The sequence below is a fragment of the Chenopodium album genome, chromosome 17 (genome assembly GCF_948465745.1).
Source record: "Chenopodium album chromosome 17, dcCheAlbu1.1, whole genome shotgun sequence".
NCBI lineage: Eukaryota > Viridiplantae > Streptophyta > Magnoliopsida > Caryophyllales > Amaranthaceae > Chenopodium > Chenopodium album.
Window position 1 is genome coordinate 6232623 of NC_137850.1, and position 20968 is coordinate 6253590.

At 40.1% G+C, this 20968-nt stretch overlaps 2 protein-coding genes across 2 annotated transcripts; one reads left to right on the forward strand and one right to left on the reverse strand.

Annotated features, from left to right (window-relative positions):
• Window positions 1-679: 679 nt before the first annotated feature.
• Window positions 680-1048, reverse strand: LOC145588584 (uncharacterized). Its single transcript, XM_081645215.1, has one exon. It carries the CDS (start codon window positions 1046-1048, stop codon window positions 680-682), a length of 369 nt encoding a protein of 122 aa, XP_081501341.1.
• Window positions 1049-14363: 13315 nt separating this feature from the next.
• LOC145588585 (uncharacterized) lies at window positions 14364-14987 on the forward strand. The gene has a single exon (XM_081645216.1). It carries the CDS (start codon window positions 14364-14366, stop codon window positions 14985-14987), a length of 624 nt encoding a protein of 207 aa, XP_081501342.1.
• The last annotated feature ends 5981 nt before the right edge of the window (window positions 14988-20968 follow it).

The window sequence follows — 20968 nt, forward strand, 5'->3', positions numbered from 1 at the left end:
ATTAACACTGCAAGATTTAGGGGCAAAAGGCTCTCAGATTTTTTTTTTTTTTTTTTTTTTGCATATTTAAGATAATTTGGGCAGTCCCTTCGTACTGCAGGCACAGTTAAGTAAGCAATCGTGTAAATATACTACTTTGTATGAAATTAAAACTTGCATAGTGTCTCAATGACATATATAAGCAATCTACTTTCAGTTTGATAATTATGACATTGTACAAATTAATCCATTACATTTGAAATAAGTTGATAGCCAGGCAACCATAAATTATTAGGCAACATATAATTACTCCACACAAATAATATTATCTCAGCATAGATGAACTATGGAAGGGCAGACATAAATTTCCTTGCTTAGACTTTACAGGGTAACAACGTTATACCCCTAAACTAAAATCGTTATGTTATTTGGTTTTCGTCTATGGGCTAGCTAGGTCCAGAAAACAAAGGAGAGTTTATTGGCTACAAGGTGGCTATCAATTTCCATGACTTTACGATCCCTCTTATAAATTCTTTTTTCCCACCAGTTGCGAAAATTACTGCACCTGATATTCAACAATTATACTTATAAAATGAAAGTCAAATAAAAGGAAAGGAGAGACTCACAGGATAGCCTATGGAGAAATATCTTTCTCCAAACTAACCCACAGCTAAAACAATAGGTAGCTTTAAGAATTTGCTTAGACATCATCTTTGTCTTCGAGTACAACCTTAACGCCATTGTCCTTCAGTGCATTCACAACAGCCCACACCTTGGCATGACTTTTAAAGCCTTTTTTCTCCACCTCCTTGTTCATATTTACATGGATCCCACTTCCTTGTCCATGGTCAAGACCTTCAACCTTTAAACGCCTTGCCAAAACTTCTCCCACAACTGTTGCTGCCTTTGCATTGCAAGACCGACCACACTCAAGTGAGCTTTTGAGAGCATGCTCAACTGTAGAAGCAGTGGCAACAATCTTCCCATTGTTCCTATCAACTACATTTGCTGTGATGTACTTCAATGATATAAATAACTTTAGAACATATCTTTTCATAACAGCTTCCATACTTTGTCCGTTCAGGTGAGCTAATACTATCACAATGTGTTAGATTTTCTTTAACTGTGTGCCTTTTTGTTTCAAACTAGATACCTGGATGAGATAAGAAGAAAATGTCAAAATGGTAAGAGTGATTAACTGCTTTTATCGCACAAAATGGCAGGAGTGATTAACTGATTATATCACAAAGGACAACCAAGATTAACAGGAGTAATTTCAATCTACACCTTTTAGATAAGATAATAATCCAATTAGTTCAGCAAGTTTTACCAAATCAAGTCATACACCTTCCAATTCAACACAATAAGCAGTCAAGGTTGTTGATGTAAGAATCCTACCTTTTATTGTAAGATGTCCTTAGGATCAAATTGTACAGGATTTGTTTTGTGTGTAGAGAGATGGGTTATGTTAATCCGGCTCATGCTAGGGTTGGACACATACACATGTCTATGTGTCTGACTCGGCCAGTCGGCGGCTTTTGTGAATTTTCCATGTGTCCAGCTACACTCGGTAATCAGGTTGGACATGAACATTTGGCTGTGGGTTTTTTTTTTTTTTTTTTTTGGTGATGTAAATAGCCGGCACCAAGAGGGATTGCGCTTCTTACAGTACACAACGCAGTCAGCCCAATTAATAGTGTATTCCTTTTTCTTACACCACCCAAGCACTAGTTCCTGCAAACTGACATAGTGACATCTGGATCTATATTTACTCCATTATCAAATACAATCGAGCAAGAGTGTAGTCACTTCAGGTCCTATTTAAAATCATTCCCTAATGACCTTTGATTTAATTCATCCATCCAAGAAAACAGACCAATGTAAGCAGCCCCAGTGAACATTACACAAATTTCAATTCACTATGAAGAACATTATTGGTTTTTAAATCTACTTCCAAATTCAACAGTTCTTTCCACACCCATTTATCCTTGGATCACAAATCTTATACTCTTACAGTGTACAGCTATATTGCACACTACCATCCATCCTAAATATCATTGACTTAGCAGTTGAATTTAATCTTGTGCAAATCATTATACTCATCAAGCATTGGGTTTCAACTCCATCCAATCACACAAAACGACAGGAGTAATTAACTGATTATACCACGCAGGAGGCAGGACAACCAAGAATAAAAGGAGCAATTTCAAATTTTCAATTTAAACCTTTCTGATAAGATAATAATCCAATTAGTTCAGCAAGTTTCACTAAATTAAGACATACACTTACCAATTCAACACTTAGGGTTGTTAAAATGAGAATCCTACAATTCCTACCTTTTATTGTAAAAGGTCCTACGATCAAGCACTGGGTTACAGCTCAATAATTTCATTAAAAGATGCTACAGATTACCAATCTTTGAAATTCCGCCTAACAGGCTCCAACTTTCGCAATTCCACAGGTACAAGACTCAAACAAGAGCACAAAATCGTTTCTTCATCAACTCAAAAACATTCTCCCATTTTTTTTATTTTTTTTTATTTTTTTTATATAGCAATTAACGTAACGGGGTACGAAGTTAACACCCCACTATCCAAGGATTTTCCATGAATTGGGTGTTTAGCATTATCAACCCTCTTCTCTTATCTCCTCTAGCATTTCCAAATTTAGGGTTGATTAAAAAAATTGAAATGGTCTAAGCTTAATAGGTAGCAATTCTAAAGCTGTACTTTACTTCCTCAACACCTCAATAGTTATTAATTGCAATAAAAATGAGTAAAGATTTGTTAAAAGGCCCATCCCTGAGCAAGGGCAGGAGGGGTAGCCGCCTTCGGCCCGGGATAGAAATTCCATTTTCATAGTTCTCTAATATCACAGGGTTATAAACAAGAGCTTGCAACACATCAACAACCAAATTTGACTCAATTATCAAACTAAGCTCAATAAATTACGTTAAATTCTTCTCGCTTAAGAACATGAACAGCAAAATTATAGTCACAAAATCGTTTGTAACAATCTTTCATAAGTTCAGCATTTATACATTAATAGTTCAATAATCCACCTTAGAAGAACCCTAAATTAATTATAGAAACAATTAGCATCAACAATTAACAGTAGACTGAGAAATTGATATTCGATGATTAATTAAAAGAGGGGAAAAAAAAACCTTACCTCAGAAGCTGTTTCAATGGAGGAGAGAAAGCTTAGAAGCAGCTTCAATGGAGAATTCAGAGTACGCTGCAATGGAGGAGATAAAAGAGGGAGGGTTCAGGCTCGTGCAATCTATTGCACGGAAACGCTTATTTTCGCCGGCGTATCGTTTCCGAAACGTTTCGAAAAATATGGCGTTTCGAAACGCGTTTCAAAACGCGGATTAGGACGTTTTCGGTGTTCCTATACTCACGAAACAAACATGAAACATGGATTCATTACTAATCCCATTTCCAACCCAACCCAACCCAACCCAACCAAACTAGGGGTGTCAGTTTGGATAATCGGATCAAGTCTAATAAGGTCGGGTCAGGTCAGGTAAATTTTTAAAGTTGAGTTATACTAAATAACCCATAATCCCACATACCAAACAGCCCGTAAAAGTATAGTTGTGGTCTTTGTGGACTATGGTGGATTGGCGGGGACATTACTTTTTTTTTTTTTCCTTTCAGGGAAACACATCGAGCAAATATATTAATTAAGAGACAAAATGTCCGAAAGTACATAGGAAGCAACCTGAAGACTTTACTTGTGTACTTTCTTTAAATAGTAAAATTAATTCATCAATAAAAAGTCATACGACATTTACAACGATAATTAAATTTAACAGACACATAATTTGAATTAAAAAAAAAAATCTTTCATAAAAACTACGATTGTCGAGCATATCTTGCAATGTGGAACATCTTTCACTAATATCGCCGGATAAAACACAGTCTTGTTAGAGAGACAATCCAATGATTCCTTGTAGTTGTGAGGATGATTTCCATCGGATTCATCTTACTATATTCAAAAAATTGATAACCTTTGCGACCCCACATAATTTTTCACCAACGAAACAATTTCACGACAATCTTGTAGATCTATTATCCTGGATTTAAAGCTAAAGAAATTCCCCCTCGAAAAGAGGAAAAAAACCCTGTCTTTCGAAAGAGGTCGAAAAACCTTGTCTTTCGAAAGAGATCGGAAAAAACCTTATCTTTCGAGGGAGAAACCATTATTATAAACCAAAAAAACAAACAAAAAAAGGGTGAGGGATAATTCAAGAAGTTAGAGCTCCCCTTCCAATTCTAGATGATCGTGGGAATCTGGAATCGATTCTCATTACTCGTCTTTGTGGCTCTCTAAACCATTATTATAAACCAAAAAAACAAACAAAAAAAGGGTGAGGGATAACTCAAGTGGTTAGAGCTCCCCTTTCAATTCTAGGTGATCCTGAGAATCTGAAATCGATTCTCATTACTCGTCTTTATGTCTCTCTAAACAACAAAAAAATAAACGAACAAAAAAAAAGTCTGAAAAAACAAAGGTTGGGGACTAGGCTTTTTTTTTTAGAGAGAATAGAGGAGAGTGGAGAGATAAAAACTTAATTTCTTGTCCTCCTTTACTTGTGTTCTTTGATTTGTCCTATTATATTTTATTCTTAATTAATTGTCTATAATTTTTATTTTTATTATTATTTTTTCATGTCCTCTTTTTTCATAAAATTTCTGTTTCCCTGTTTTCTTATTTCACCAATTTCGTTTTCATTTCTCGTTTTTATATAACTTATCGTGCAACACCGTAGAAGATTAGTGAGGAATTAATTATTACTTCTCTTATTATATTTACGTTGTGTTTCGGGTGAAAACAATGGGACCTTGCCGAAGGTCCTATGAAATGGAGAAGACTGGGCTCGGTCCAAGTGACGTTGGGCCGAGGATTTCCTGCACAGCAAACACACGTAAACTAGCCTCGGGGGTGTTGCCGAGGAAGGCCCCTCCGATGCTAAAGTCAGTACAATGTGTAGAGAGAGAAAGCTATGCAAGAGAATTAATTGCTTGAGGCTTTGTTTTCTGTACAAATGTAATATTGATGGCTTTTATACCTTGGCATATATGGGAGAAGTGGGCCTTGGCCCAATTGACTTGCCTTGTGGACTGATCTTGACTTTAGCATAATTGGAGAGTTGAACCTTGACCTTGGGCTTGTAATTGGATCATTTAATGACTACGCCCAATTGGACTAAATTGGACCCAAACAACTTGCCCCCAGACCCGATTTGGAAGTATGACGGGTCGGGTTTAATTAATCAGAAAAAGGAGGGAAGTAAATGATTTAATTAATCCAAAAAATTTGAATTTAAACCGCAATTAATGAAATAATGGCGGCTAGATGGATAATTTATGGAAGTTGGACGGATAATGGGTGGTTAATCATAGGGACGTGTGTTTAACGGTTACTTAGTGAGGTATTTAAGAGAAATTAAAGCGCGGACTCCTGAAATTCCCATTTCTGGAAATAAAACCAAAGAAGCGCACTATCTCTCCTCACTTCTTCACAAACACGAACCCAGAAAACCCAAGAATCCGCATCAAAATTTCGCAAATTCCCCGAGTATTGAACTTTAGAAATCGAAATTCGGCACTACCATCTTGTAGATCGGCAAATTCCGCTTCAGATTAAGGTAATTTCCTTTGATTTCAATTTGATTTTCTTCGAATTCGAACTCTTTCCCCTTTTTTCGACTTTTTCTTCGAAACTCAACAATGGTGAGAGGAGTTAGAGGTAGGGCCCGTGCTCCAAGAAGGGCAAGGCAATTCCCCGATCCCAGGAACAGGACTGGGACCTGGAACGGACAAAGAGTGGGGTCTGACCCTGCTGAAGGAATTAGGGCGACCCCAATTTCATCGGCGCCTCCTTAAGGAACGGAGGAGCCGAGCGTTTCTGGGCAGGACGAAGGAGTTCCCGCCGACCTTTGGGATGTTCTTCCTGGATTTCAGGAATGGGAGGACGCTGAGGTTGCCTCAGCTATGATAAAGAACTGCCCCTACTCTTGGTGGGTTGAGCATGCCGATGCGTACCGGTTCGCTGAGCAAATAGAGCTGCAATACGGCATAATGGAAGCTGATGGATATTGGTGCAGAATGCCCGTTGCCTCGGATAAAATCCATCGTCCACCCCCGGGGTATGTGGGGGTGTACACAAGACAACTTCAGTATGGGCTGAGGTTCCCTTTGGACTTATTTGTCCGAGATTTGCTGATTCACTACAGGATCTCCCTGTGTCAGCTAACTCCCGTCAGCATCCGAAGGGTGATGACGTACTTGTGGGTCTGCAAGTTTATGAAGTATATCCCCAACTTGCACTGCTTCAAGAAAATCCATAAGTTGGTGCCGAATACCCAGAGTGGACATGGAGATCATGGTCCAGGGTGGTTTCGGATTGAGTCTCGGCCCCAACATCTGACAATGTGGCCGAACGATTCTTCGGATAAGGAGTGGAGAGGCCAATGGATCTGGGTTAGGGCGCCCACAGATCCTGACCACCCCTTTGTCTTCAGTGCCCCCCGATACCTCTCCAATCCCGACCCAGAGATGCTCAGCTTGGGTCCCTTAGAAAACGATGGCCAAGGAGATTACAATCTCAATCAGGCCAATATTTTTGGGAAGGCTGATAACCCAGGGGGGAGAGGTCGTCTGAAGACCATTCCAGCAACTTGGCTCCCTGATAACCATTACATCTTTCAGGAGCATATGCTTGCTGCTGTCGGCCTCAGCCGAAAGTTTAAAGATGGTAAGCTATTTCGGCTGGGGCCGAAGCCTTTTCTTTTTATCTCTTTGCTTTCGCATTTGTAATTTATTCAGCGTTTTGATGTTGCTGAACTGATTTGTACTTATTTTCTATGTTCAGTGCTGGACGAGGTCACTGCTAGGATTGACTACGAGCGTCTCGACGTTGACCAAGGGAGGACCATCTTGACTCGGGCCCCCTCCATCACTGAATCGAAAGATCGAGACGTTCATCTGGACTCGAATCACTTTCAGATCGAAGCTTCTGCCCTCTATCAGCGGCAGAAACCTTGGTGGAAGAAGAGAGATCCTTGGTGCCAGCTATTGGACGAGGAACTCGAAGCTGCTCGTACAGCCGAAGAGGTTGCACGGGCTATTGAAGCTTGTGAAGGAGGAGAAGGGTCCTCCAGGGATGCTGAGGAAGAAGCAGCAGCAAGGGCAGCTGAGGCCGAAGACGAGGCTTTGCTGAAGACCTCGGTGAGTTATACTTAGCTTTTCAGGCTTCAGCTTCTCTTTTTTTTTTTTTTTTTTTTTACTCACGTTCTTCCTGCCCCCCCTGTCTTTTGCAGTCTGAAGAGAGCAAAAGACGAAGAGAAGGGAAAGCTCCCGTTCGTCCCGAAGACCAAGTCCAGGAGGAATCCGAAGAATCAGATATGGACGAGCAGCCCCTTCGCAAAATAAGAAGGATGGCCATCATCGGCCCTCACGACTTCCAAACGAGGCTGAGGCCCGTCGGCATTAGCATTCAGGAACCTGAGGAAGGCGGTGGATCGCCGAGGGTTCCTCAGCCACCACCTCAGTCTCCGCCGAAGACCCCTCCACCACCTCCTGAGATGGAGGTGGATCAGAAAACTCCCGATCCTAAGGGAGGGTTCCAGAGGAGGAGGAGGTTCAAGAGAGTGCTGCTGAGCACAATGCTGAAAGCGCTGTGAAGCCCGTTGCTGAGGGTTTCTCAGCTGATATTGCAAGGGAGGTTGAGGCTTTCGTCCTCACCCCCGAAGAAGAAGCAGAAGTCATAATAATTGACTCTGCTGAGAAGGAGGAAGAGGCTCCTGAAGAAGAAGACGCTGAGCCATCTAAGGCTCAGGAAGTTCTCGAGTCTTCCTTCCCTTCATTCCAGACGCTGCACTCTGGAGAAATGGGTTTCTCGGCCCCCCGCATTCCAATTCCAGATCACATCTGGGATCTCATATGGGGTTAGAACCGAGAAGGTGCTGCAGCCTACTTCGGCAATTTTGCTGGCTTAACCGAAGTAGATAGGGCGAGGATCTGGTCGCTGAAGGCCACTGCTGGGATGGGTGAATCCAGCAGATCAGTTCCAGACCCTGCAAGGTCGAACCAACTGCTGATGATGCAGGTAAATCTTTCTCCTTGCTTTTAATTTTCAATTCAGCTCTTCAGTTCAGTTTTTTTTTTTTTTATTTTTTTTTTACTGATTTGTGCCCTTGTTTCCAGTTTGTGCACAATCAGACTCTTACTGTAGAGCTGATAGACTCCCTACAAGATAGGGTTGATGCTGCTGAGCATGCAAGGAAGGTAGCCGTTGAGGAGCTGAAACTTGCTCAGCTGAAGCAAGCAGCGGCTGAAGAGAAGCAGAAGGAGGGAGAAGAATATGAGAAGAAAGCTGTTGAAGCCCTCCAAACCTTCTGCGCTGCCATGGAGAAGGAGGTTTTTCCCCCACTAATAGAAGGGGAGAACTTCCTTCGGGATCATCTGGGAGTGGACATCTCAAAATTCAAGGCTGCTATTGAGAGCGGAATCAGAGAAGGAGCTGCTGCACAGGCTGAGGTGCAACTAAAATTAAAAGCTTTGGAAGCCAGTAGAATGGCTGCTGAAGAAAAGCTCCAGTCTCAGAATGTCCAACTCTCATAGGCTGCTACTGCGGCTGAAGCTCAGAGAGTCAAGTTTCCCCCTCCACTGGGCTAGCCAGAGTTGGGAGTTGAGCCAGATGCTCCCGAAGCTGCTTGAAGGCCTCTTTTTGCTCTTCTTCCCAAACGAGCTCTTTTGTTTTTGGGAGTTTCAGGGCTTTGAAGAAAGGTAGTCCCTTGTCCGAAGCTCTGGAAATGAACCTCGAGAGGGCTGCCATTCTTCCGGTGAGCCGCTGAACGTCCCTCTTTGTTTTCGGCTCAGGAAGATCAAGAGCTGCTTTGACTTTGGAGGGATTGGCGTCAATCCCCCTCTTGCTGACCATGAATCCAAGGAATTTCCCTAACTTCACGCCGAAGACACACTTCTTCGGATTCAGCTTCATTTGATGCTTTCTTAAGGTGGCGAAGGTTTCAGCCAGGTCCTTAACATGGTCTTCAGATTTTTTGCTTTTGACGATTGAATCGTCAACATAAACTTCCATGTTCCGGCCTTTTTGATCGGCGAAAACCTGATCCACCAGCCTTTGATAAGTCGCCCCCGCATTTTTCAATCCGAAGGGCATCATTTTGTAATTGTACACCCCGGCGTTTGTGACGAATGTCGTCTTTGCTCGGTCGTCGGGGTGCATGAAGATCTGATGATACCCCGAGAATGCGTCCATGAAACTAAGCAAGGCGTGGCCACTCGTCGAGTCGACTAGCTGATCAATCCTCGGCAAAGGATAGAAATCCTTCGGACAAGCCTTATTTAGGTCCGTGAAGTCAACGCACATTCTCCAGGTACCATTGGCCTTCTGAACCATCACCACATTTGCCAGCCATTTTGGATATTGACAAGGCTCGATGAAGCCTGCGTCCAGCAATTTTTTGACCTCGGCTGCGATGTCTCGGTTCTTATTTGCGGAGTAATTCCGCTTCTTTTGCTTGACTGGCCGACACGTTGGGTCGACGTTAAGCTTATGGGAGATGAGGTCTGGACTTATCCCAGGCATATCAGCTGCCGAGAAAGCAAACACATCTCTGTTGTCCCGAAGGAGTTGAATAAGTTCACAACGGGTGTTCGGATCAAGGTCCATCCCGATTATTACGCATTTCTCAGCATCTCCTTCGGTCAACTCGACCGTCTCAGTCCGCTGGTCCAGGTCCATTGTTGATGGACTGGACTCCTCACAATCTGGCCTACTGTCTATATCAGCAGGCGTCCCAGACTTTTTCTTTTTTGGCTGGCTCTCTGAGTCTTTCGGCTCAGATGAAGAGCTCGCCTTTTCCTTTTCTGACCCTTTTTCTTTGGGTACAGAACCTTGGGCCGAAGCACTTAGACCTTTCGGCTTTTTTGTGCTCGACTCTCTTTCTTTTTCTTTCTCCTCCTCATCCTCATCGTCGTCGTCTGGGCGACTAGTGGATGGCTTGAGGTAGTTGCACCTTCGGGCTTCCTTTTGGCTGCCCTGGATCCTTTTGGGGAAGCCAGCGTCTGAAACGTAAATCATCAGCTGATGATAAGTTGAGACGACCCCTTGGATCTCGTGAATTATGGGTCTCCCCAAAATCATGTTGTACACTGAAGGAGCATCGATGACTAAAAATTCAGTCATGACGTTCCTAGCTGCTTCGTCACAGCCGATGGTGACAGGAAGTAGAACCTTCCCATCAGGATAAGTTGAAGCCCCATTGAATCCGGATACTGGGTAGGATACCGGCGTAAGGTGCTTGGGCTTCAGCTTGATTTGATCATAGGCCTTTCGGAACAAAATGTTTGCTCCGCTACCACCGTCAACTAGAACTTTGCTGACGTCGTGGTTGGCCACCGTGGCAATGATCACCAACAGGTCCTCGTGAGGGTACGTCACCCCTCGGCAGTCAGCGGCTGTGAACGTCATGTTCGGCACCGGTGACTGGGGTGGCTGAATATCAGCATGATTCACCTGGTGGGTCAGAGCCCTGAGGTGACGCTTGTGCTCCCTCCGATAGCATGTTCCTCCCGAGATAACATGGATTGGAGGGAATTTTCCTTCCGCGGTTTTGCTATTCTTTCGGGGGAAGTCGATTTCTTGCCGAGAGTCTTTTTCGGACTTCTCAGCCTCTTTCTTCTCGCGGTGATCCGCGATGTATTTCTTCAAGTATCCCTTCCGGACCATATCCTCGATTTGGTCCTTCAGCTGGATACACTCCTCAGTGTTGTGTCCCAGTGATTCATGGAACTCACACCACTGATTCTTATTTTTTCGCTGATACCACTCTGGGAGTGGTCTCGGCTTTCTGTAACTCTGCTCCTCCTTCGTCAAACTGTAGATCTTAGCGCGCGGAAGAGAGAGCGGAGTGTATGATTCATATCTGCCCGCGAAAGGAGCGGATTTTTCTTTCTTCGACTCGTTGGTCAAAGATTGTTCCGAGGCTTTCGCCTTTCCCTTTGCCTTCTGGCCTTGGCCTTCAGACGAGGGTGCTTGTTTTTGTTTCCCTCCCCCAGAATGAGGTTGGGTTTTCATTTTGTGCCACTCTTCAGCTCGGATGAATTTATCCGAAGCATTCAATGCCTCCTCCAAGGTCCTGGGTGAATTCATGACCATGAAGTCAGAGAACGGCCCAGTTCTGAGGCCGTGCTGAAGGGCGAAAACTGCCAGCCCTTGGTCCAGCTGAGAGATGCTGGATGACTCGTTGCTGAAGCGAGTCAGATAGTCTCGGAGGCTCTCGGCCTCACCTTGCTGCAATCCCATGAGCTCTGCAGTAGTCGTCTCTCGGCGATTTTCCGTGGAAAACTTGCTCTTGAACTTGGAGGACAGATCGTCCCACCCAGTAATTGAGCCTTCTTTAACTCCCTTGGAGATCCACGCTTGCGCGACCCCCTTGAGAGTGGTTGGAAAATACTTGCACCAAGTCGCCTCGGACCTGGGGCAGAGATGCATGTGAGCCTCATATGAGGCAATATGGTCCTTCGGATCCGAAGTTCCATCATAAGTAATATGCGACGGGATTTTAACCGTCGGCACATGAGATTCCAGTATCCATTGCTCGAATGGAGAACTGGAAGGCAGCATTACGGCCTTGCCCTTATTCCCAGCCGAAGGGACCGCGCTCCGCCCTCTCAGAGAGGTAGAAGAGGTTTTCGTCCCTGGATGGGAGGTCTGGGCCTCGGCTATAGGGTAGGAAAGGCGGCTGTGCACGCTCCGTTCCCTATCGCCGAGACGGTCGTGAACGCTTCGGCGAGCAGTTTCTGGACGAGAGGCAGAACTGCTGCTTTTATGGGTTCTGCTCGTAGTGAGCTGAGTGGAAGATTTCCTGAAGAAGTGAGAGTTCCTGTTTCTCTCCCTCTCGGTTCTCCAGGTATCCTCCTCCCATTCGCCAAGCTCCTTGAAAGAGGAGAGTTTCCCCCCCTCCTGGCCGAGGCTCCTCCGCTGGTTTCTGGTTTGCGGAGGGGTTCGGTCGCGTGGAGGTGGCATGTTCTGGGCCTTCATGGCTTCCATGAGGACTGCTAAGGCTCTCACTACCTCCTCCGAGTTGGGCCCTGTCAAGGGTGTCCTCGGCTGAGAGCGAGAGTGGGTGTGAATGCTCCGAGATTGGCTTCGGGCCTGAGATTGGGTCCTTTGAGTGGACCTGTTGTCCTCATTTGACCGAGGCGGGCTCGGTGGATGATTGGACTGGATGATAGGAGATTCGGATCTCTCCCTAGGCTCCTCATGAGAGTTGGGTCCCGCGGAGGGGCTCCTATCCCGAGGAGGAGACAGGCTAGGAGTGGGGCGTTCTAAGGGACCCCCTCCTAGTGATTTTCGGCGTTTTCTCGGAGGAGAAGCACCGTCATTTTTGTTCTTACGATTCTTAGCCATTGAAAACTAAGATTGAGGTAGAACGATTGAAATCGGCTTAAAGATTTTTTGAAAGTCTTCCCCACAGACGGCGCCAAATTGTTTCGGGTGAAAACAATGGGACCTTGCCGAAGATCCTATGAAATGGAGAAGACTGGGCTCGGTCCAAGTGACGTTGGGCCGAGGATTTCCTGCATAGCAAACACACGTAAACTAGCCTCGGGGGTGTTGCCGAGGAAGGCCCCTCCGATGCTAAAGTCAGTACAATGTGTAGAGAGAGAAAGCTATGCAAGAGAATTAATTGCTTGAGGCTTTGTTTTCTGTACAAATGTAATATTGATGGCTTTTATACCTTAGCATATATGGGAGAAGTGGGCCTTGGCCCAATTGACTTGCCTTGTGGACTGATCTTGACTTTAGCATAATTGGAGAGTTGAACCTTGACCTTGGGCTTGTAATTGGATCATTTAATGATTAGGCCCAATTGGACCCAAACACGTTGAATATGAGGGTAACTTTAACAACCATTTTTTTATATTTATTTTAACCCTTTAAAGATAACTTAATTTATGATAAGTTTGATTGTATTTTAATGTGTAACTAGATTAGTACCTGTGCGTTGCACTTTGATGATAAATATTTTACCTAATTTAAATTTATATTATTATATGAAATTCATCATTATCATGTTTTTTTTTTTATTTTGTGAGATTATAAAAGTTGCTCTTTTCGTTTTTTAATATATATATTTCATAATCAAATTAGTATTTTGAAGTAATCAAAGAAATAGAAGTAGTCGTACTTTCTTATACTCATAACAACATTGGACATTTTTGTTTATATGAATTTTATATTAAAAGAGGTGAGTATATATTGTACAAAAATAAATTAGCATTAATTCGATGGTATCTAATTACTATATAAAATAGCATTTTTGCTCCTCCTTAAAAAAAAAAAAAAAAAAAAAAAATAGATGGTACTTTGTATCTTTTCATTGATTAATTAGGCAAACTAATATTTATTTTAACCAGGTTCTGACATTTCCTTCCTTATCAAGTACTATATGTTTTATAACCACATGAAACATTAACACCCATCACACCACACCATTTATTTCCTTTCTTTGTAAACTCAGCGCACCATTTCTTTCCTTTCTTAATTTTAACATGCTCAATTATACTCCGTATAAGTTGTACATAGTTAGTCATGTTAATTTTCTGCTCTACAATTACAGATGAAAGATTCACTGGGTAAATCAAAGAAAGTGAGAAACTAATTCTTAACAGATGCTTGAATCTTTCCACCCTATAAAAATCATACGTTTAGAGAATAGAGTTAAAGTTGTTTTGTATGTGACTTAAGTATTTATTTTTGTGAAATATTACTCTAAGAAGTGTTGACTCAGCAAAGTTAATAAACTTACTGCCAGCTAGTTAGTACTCGAGTTAGTTGAAGCAATTATGTAATAAATAAATGAGCAGTATATAAGCTCAAGTACTAGCACTTTTTTTTTTAATTAATTCAATTCAACTAACTACTTTCACCTTCTTCTTCTTCTCTTTCTTCTCTTTCTTTTATATTCTCTGACTCCATTGTAGTACTGTAACCGAAGCTCACTCATCAATGGAAATCAACTACTTTTCTACTGCTTAGTTCAATGTTTGTTCTGTTTTGTAACATGGTATCAGAGCGGGTTTCACTTCTGGATTTCTGCAAAGTATAATTTGGGCGTTTTCTTGGTGGTTCGATTTCTATGAGTTCTCTTCTTCTTTTTTGGTTGATTTGTTGTGAATCTGGTGTTTGTGAATCGATTGTGAGTTGTTTCTGATTGAAATAAAGTTGTTCTGTGCTAAAATTGTTTCTGGGTATTGTTGTTCTCGATTGAATTTTTCTGGGTATAGTTGAGTTTTCTCAATTAGTTGAATTTTCTTAGTGATTCTTGAAGAAATTTCTTGATAATGGCTAGTAATACAGAAAGAAGTGTTGATTTGAATCAAGATACTGCTAGTCCATATTATTTGCACCCATCTGATTTTACTGGAATGAAGTTGGTCTCTAATGTGTTTGATGGAAATGGGTATGGTAATTGGAAGAGGTCGATGATTATAGGTTTGACTGCTAAAAATAAAATGGGGTTTGTTGATGGTAGTTTGCCTAAACCTCCTGCAACTGATGCTGTTACTCTGAGAGCCTGGAATAGGTGTAACAGTATGATCATTAGTTGGATCATCGCTGTGTTAGATCCACAAATAGCTGGTAGTATTTTGTTTGTTGACACTGCGAGGGATATTTGGTTAGATTTGGAGGAAAGATTTGGGCATGCCTCTTCTGCACAACTACACTCGTTGCAGCAAGATTTGGCTAATGTGTCACAAGATGAAGCTTCAATTTCTGAGTATTATAATAAACTCAAGAAATCGTGGGATGAGCTAGATAATCTCTGTCCTTTAACAGCTTGTTCTTGTCTTAATTGTACTTGTAATTTAGCTCAGAAGTATATCAAACTTCAACAAGATCGGAGGTTAATGTCTTTCTTGATGAAGTTAACCAACAACTATGCTAATGTGAGGTCAAATGCCTAGTTTGCCTACATTAGCACAGGCTTATAGAATGGTGTTACAAGAAGAGAAACACAGGGAATTGAGTGGCCAGTCTCAGAAGGTGATTGAACCAGTAGCTTTTGCTGCAAGAAGATTTGATAATAGAGGGCAGTATAATCAGTATGGTAGATGAGCTAGAAGAGGCAGTGGTTTTCAGCAAGGTGTCAAGAATGCAAACTTCAAAAGACAGATCAATTACTACTGTGATCACTGTAAAATAACTGTACATAGCATGGAGAGATGTTTTCAGTTGCATGGTTTTCCTCCTGGTTTTAAGAGCAATCAGCAGAATAATCAGAATCAACCATACAAGAAGTTTGCTCATTTTGCTGACACATCTGTAGAAGAGAATAATGCTTCCAGTGTAAATTTGACACTAGAAGAGTATAACCAGTTCAAAGTTTTTTGCAGTAAGCAGAACATGGAGCAAGTAAATGGTGGGTGTGATGCAAATGCCCTTTTTGCAGGTAATTACTGTTTCTTGTCTTCTACATATAGTAATGGTTGGATTGTTGATAGTGGGGCTAGTGACCATATGTGTCACAAGTTGGATTTGTTTGATTCCTATGAGAAGGTGTGTGGTTTGGACAATTTTATAACAATTCCTGATGGTACAAGGGTTCAAGTGACTCATGTTGGGACTATCAAACTGAATGATAGTATTGTGTTGAAGAATGTCTTGTTTGTTCCTAGTTTCCAGTTTAATCTAATTTCTGTTCATAAGCTGTGTCAAGATGGAGAGTGCACTGTGAAGTTCACCTCTGATAAGTGTGTTGTTCAGGATCTACAAGCTATGACCCCACCACTTGTTCTTGGTAAGGTGGGCAGTGGTTTGTATTTTGCTAAAGCTTCTGTTAGACCAAGAGATGGGAGTGCAAGGTCTGCAAATGCTAGTGCCAGTGCTGTAGAACAAGCTAAGCTTCTTCATCTCAGGTTGGGTCATTTACCCTTTTCTCAGTTGAATTTGGTTCAGAATAATGTGGATTGTCATAGAGTGTCTGAAGATATTATTTGTAGTATATGCCCTGCTGCAAAGCAACATAGGAAGTCTTTTCCTTATAGTAGTATTCATACTTCAGCACCATTTGAATTGCTACATGTAGATGTGTGGGGGCCATATCATACCTTGACACATAACAAATGCAATTTGTTTTTGACAATTGTGGATGATTTCACTTGAAATGTTTGGATTCATTTGATGAGAAATAAGACAGATTCTGTTGACATACTTTTCAATTTTGTAACATTTGTTGAGAAACAATTTGGTGCTTCAGTAAAGATCATTAGAAGTGACAAAGCCAAGGAATTGTGTGAAGGCAAAATTCTACAATTGTATACTTCTAAAGGGATTTTGCATCAGACTAGTTGCAGTGATACTCCTCAACAGAATGGAGTTGTTGAAAGAAAGCATAAGCACTTATTGGAGGTAGGTAGAGCCTTGTTTTTTCAATCAAAGCTTCCTGTTTGTTACTGGGGTGAATGTGTTCAGTATGCAGCCTATCTTATCAACAGAATGTCTTCACAGTCTTTGGGTAATGTTACTCCTTTTGAGAAATTGTTTAAGTACCAACCTAATAATGACCACTTGAGAGTTTTTGGTTGCTTATGCTATGTTTCAACCTCAAGACAACATAGAACTAAACTAGAGCCCAGGGCAGATACATGTGTTTTTGTGGGATATTCACCAACTTAGAAGGGGTATAAAGTGTTGAATATGGCAACAAGAAAGATTATTGTTTCTAGGGATGTTGTGTTTCATGAGAAACATTTCCCATTTCACTTATCAGATAACCCTAGCACAACTCCTGCACCGTTTTTCTTGCCTACTTACACACCATTTCCTTCTATGGTGGATTTTGAAGTGCCAGATGTTTTTGAGGATAATACTGAAGGTTCTGGTATACATACAGATACAGAGGTGATTTCTGATAATAGTGGTGGCTCTAATATTGTTGACATGTCTCAAGTTGCTCACACTGATATATCTCTCAGACAATCTACAAGACCAAGAAGGCCACCAAGTTACTTAGACAAGTATCTTTGTGGTAATGTTGTTCTGCGAACAGGACACTGGTGTAATCTTGTGTCTTTTACTTCTTACTCTTCTTCTCACCAGGCTTTCATTACTGAAGTTGGCTCCATTATAGAACCTTCATCTTATAAAGAGGCTGCAGGAGATAAGAACTGGGAATTGGCTATGGTTAAGGAGTTAGAAGCTCTAGAGAAAAACAACACATGGATGCTTGTTGATCTTCCACCTGGAAAGAAACCAATAGGCAGTAAATGGGTTTTTAAGACAAAGCTCAACAAAGATGGCACTATTGAGAGGTACAAGGCAAGATTAGTTGCAAAGGGATATAATCAGAAGTATGGAATTGACTATGAAGAGACATTCTCACTAGTGGTTAAGATGGCTACTGTGAGGTGTATAATAGCTTTGGCTGTTCATCACAATTGGACATTGTTCCAGTTAGATGTAAATAATGCTTTTCTTCATGGGGACCTACATGAGGAAGTGTATATGAGAATGCCAGAAGGAGTTCTTAATCCTGATAATAAAGTCTGCAGATTAAGAAAATCTTTGTATGGCTTGAAACAGGCCAGCAGACAGTGGTTTGAGAAATTTTTTAGGTGAGTTGGTTTTTCTGGGTTAGAAACAGTCCAAAGATGATTATTCTTTATTCATCAAAAGGACCATGTCTAAAGTCACTCTTCTGGTAGTATATGTTGATGATATAATCATCACAGGAGATGATTTAGAGGAGATAAGTTTTGTGAAGTCTCATCTGCACACAACCTTCAGCATCAAGGATTTGGGAGTTCTGAGCTATTTCTTGGGAATGGAGATAGGTTTACACAGTGAGGGTGTGACTATGTCCCAAGCAAAATTCACTAGGGAATTTCTTGAAGAAAGTGGAGTTACAAATTTCAAGCCTGTAGTGACTCCCTTACCCTTATCCTTGAAACTGTCTTTTGATGAAGGTGATTTGTTGGAGGATACTTCCTATTACAGGTCTATGGTTGGAAAGTTGAATTTTTTAACTCACACAAGGCCAGATTTAGCTTTTACAGTTCATACACTCAGTCAGTTTATGCAGACTCCTAGAACTTCTCATCTACAGGCTTTGAAACATACTATTCAGTATGTGGCTGCTACAGCTGGTCAGGGGATTCTGTTTAAAGGGGGTCTTCAATTAACCTTACAAGCTTTTTCAGATTCTGATTCGGCAGCATGTATTGATTCAAGGAGGTCAATCACTGGTTATGTAATGATGCTAGGGGATTCTCCCATAAGTTGGAAGTCTAAAAAGCAGCCTACAGTCTCTAAGTCATCATCAGAAAGAATATCGTGCCATGGCCTCAGCAGCTTCTGAAGTCACTTGGTTAGTTAGGATCTTGGAAGAGCTTGGCATTACTGATCTGAAGCCTGTACAACTGCATTGTGATAACATTTCTGCACTGCATATTGCTAGAAATCCTGTCTTCCATGAGAGGACAAAGCACATAGATATTGACTGTCATTTCACAAGGGACAAAGTAATGGAGGGATTGCTGCAATTGACATATCTTCCAACAACATCTCAGTTGGCTGACATCATGACAAAGATCTTGCCTTCTCCTCAGTTTGAAGCTCTGAAGTCCAAGCTTGGTATGTTTAAACCATCCCAAGCTTGAGGGGGGATGTGAAATATTACTCTAAGAAGTGTTGACTCAGCAAAGTTAATAAACTTACTGCCAGCTAGTTAGTACTCGAGTTAGTTGAAGCAATTATGTAATAAATAAATGAGCAGTATATAAGCTCAAGTACTAGCACTTATTTTTCATTAATTCAATTCAACTAACTACTTTCACCTTCTTCTTCTTCTCTTTCTTCTCTTTCTTTTATATTCTCTGACTCCATTGTAGTACTGTAACCGAAGCTCACTCATCAATGGAAATCAACTACTTTTCTAATGCTTAGTTCAATGTTTGTTCTGTTTTGTAACAATTTTGAATATATTATCAATACCTTTTCATCGAGAAATACCATCTCAATGCTATTATAGTCATATAGATTATCAAAGCTTGGTGGCTTCCATAATTATTCGTATCTTAATTGTCATATTTTCCTTCATTGGACTTATGTCTTCAATGAACTCATATTGTTGTATAGACATTTTCATATATCTTGTATGATTAAAAAAGTTACTATCGAATAATCATAATAATTGACATCAATATGAGTAAAACTAAATTGCTAATTGAAATGTGGAAGATAAATATTTTCATACCTTCAAATACATAACACACACAATGTTGAAAAAAGTTGCAACATATAAGTATATATTAGCAAATGCTCCACATGATCACCGTGCATTAGATAAGGTTTCGTATTCATAGGATAATTATTGCTTTTTTTTTTTTTTTTTTTTTTTTTATTTATTTATTTACACTTATCCTCACAAACTTTAACTAATGGATGTTATCTAATACTGTACAATACTTTGGCTTGATACAATATACAATTTGATAGCTCCGTAATTATAGGTAACCAACAAACTTTATCTAATGCAATTTGATACAATCGTATTTATGGGATGCATCTATTATCTAATACAATATTTATAATTTGATGCAACTTGTAGTTTTTTTTATAAAATGAAAAAAATAAATAAATAAATAAAAAATTGATGACATCATACAATAAAATAGCGGGAAAATATTTAATATGGAAGCGACACATAGGATAAGGAGGGGGGTGTATGATGTCAGCAAACTTCTATTTTAATAATAGTTAATAGATGAGGTTTAGGATCAAATTTTTAAAATTACCTTCAGAAACTCCCGTCGCTTATTTTGACGCCCTAAAGGAGGTCTTCCGTCTTTTCTAAACTTCTAATCCACAAACCTAGGAAGGGATAATTTTTTTAAAAAGTATTATTCTCCTTCAAGAAAATAAATGTCTGTATTTTTTTCCATCCAAATCTTTTTGTCCACTATTAACGTATTCCAAATGATTTTCACCGAGATCCATTACAGAATCAATCCCTTTTATAATGACTTCCTCCATATCTCGACTTCCTTCTTCACTATGATTTTGCGCAAGATTTTCACCACCTAAGGATCTAGGATTGATAACAGTCTCTTAAGAATAATATTTCTATACTAGCACATGTTCCCAAATATCTCAACTCTTGTAAAGCAAAAATATTAGTATTCAAATTTAATTAATTCTCAACCCAAAAATAATATTATAATTCTAAAACCTCAATAACAATACTCCTTAGAGAAACAACATAAAAAACCCTAGAATAACAACTCAATCAATCAATGCAGCTATAATACAATAATCATATCAACAATAACTTTATACTCCGTATTAAAAGTGAAACCTAGAGTGACAAATGTCACTTCCTAGTTACAAATTTACACTCCATTATTTCTATAATAAAAGTGGTGTAAATAAAGTATATAATGTACCGATGTACATATAACCCCGAGCAATTGTTCGAATTTTAAAATTATATGCAAATAAAGAAATCTTTTTAAATATAATTATTAAATAATTTGGCATTATTAGAAGTACAAATTACTTTAAAAAAAATCATAATCTTTAATTTTGAAATAAACATAATCAATCAATCAATCAATTACATTACATACTACTAAAAACGAATCTAAGAGCACACTTGTCAATGTGTTATTAAAAAAATTCCTGCCAAAATTACTTTCTAAAAAAAAATATTATTACATTAAAAAAAGGATTGCATTTAGATTATGAGTTTTATTTTATATAAAATCTAAAGTAAACTTCTTAAAATATCGACTTACACATTATGACTATCACATATTTAAATATTTTCTCTCTCATGTTTTTATTGTTTTAATACGAACTGTATTTCATTTTTAATACGAACTATATTTCATACGGTTTAATACTGATCAATCGATTTAGTTTTTTAATATCTAATAATATTTTCATT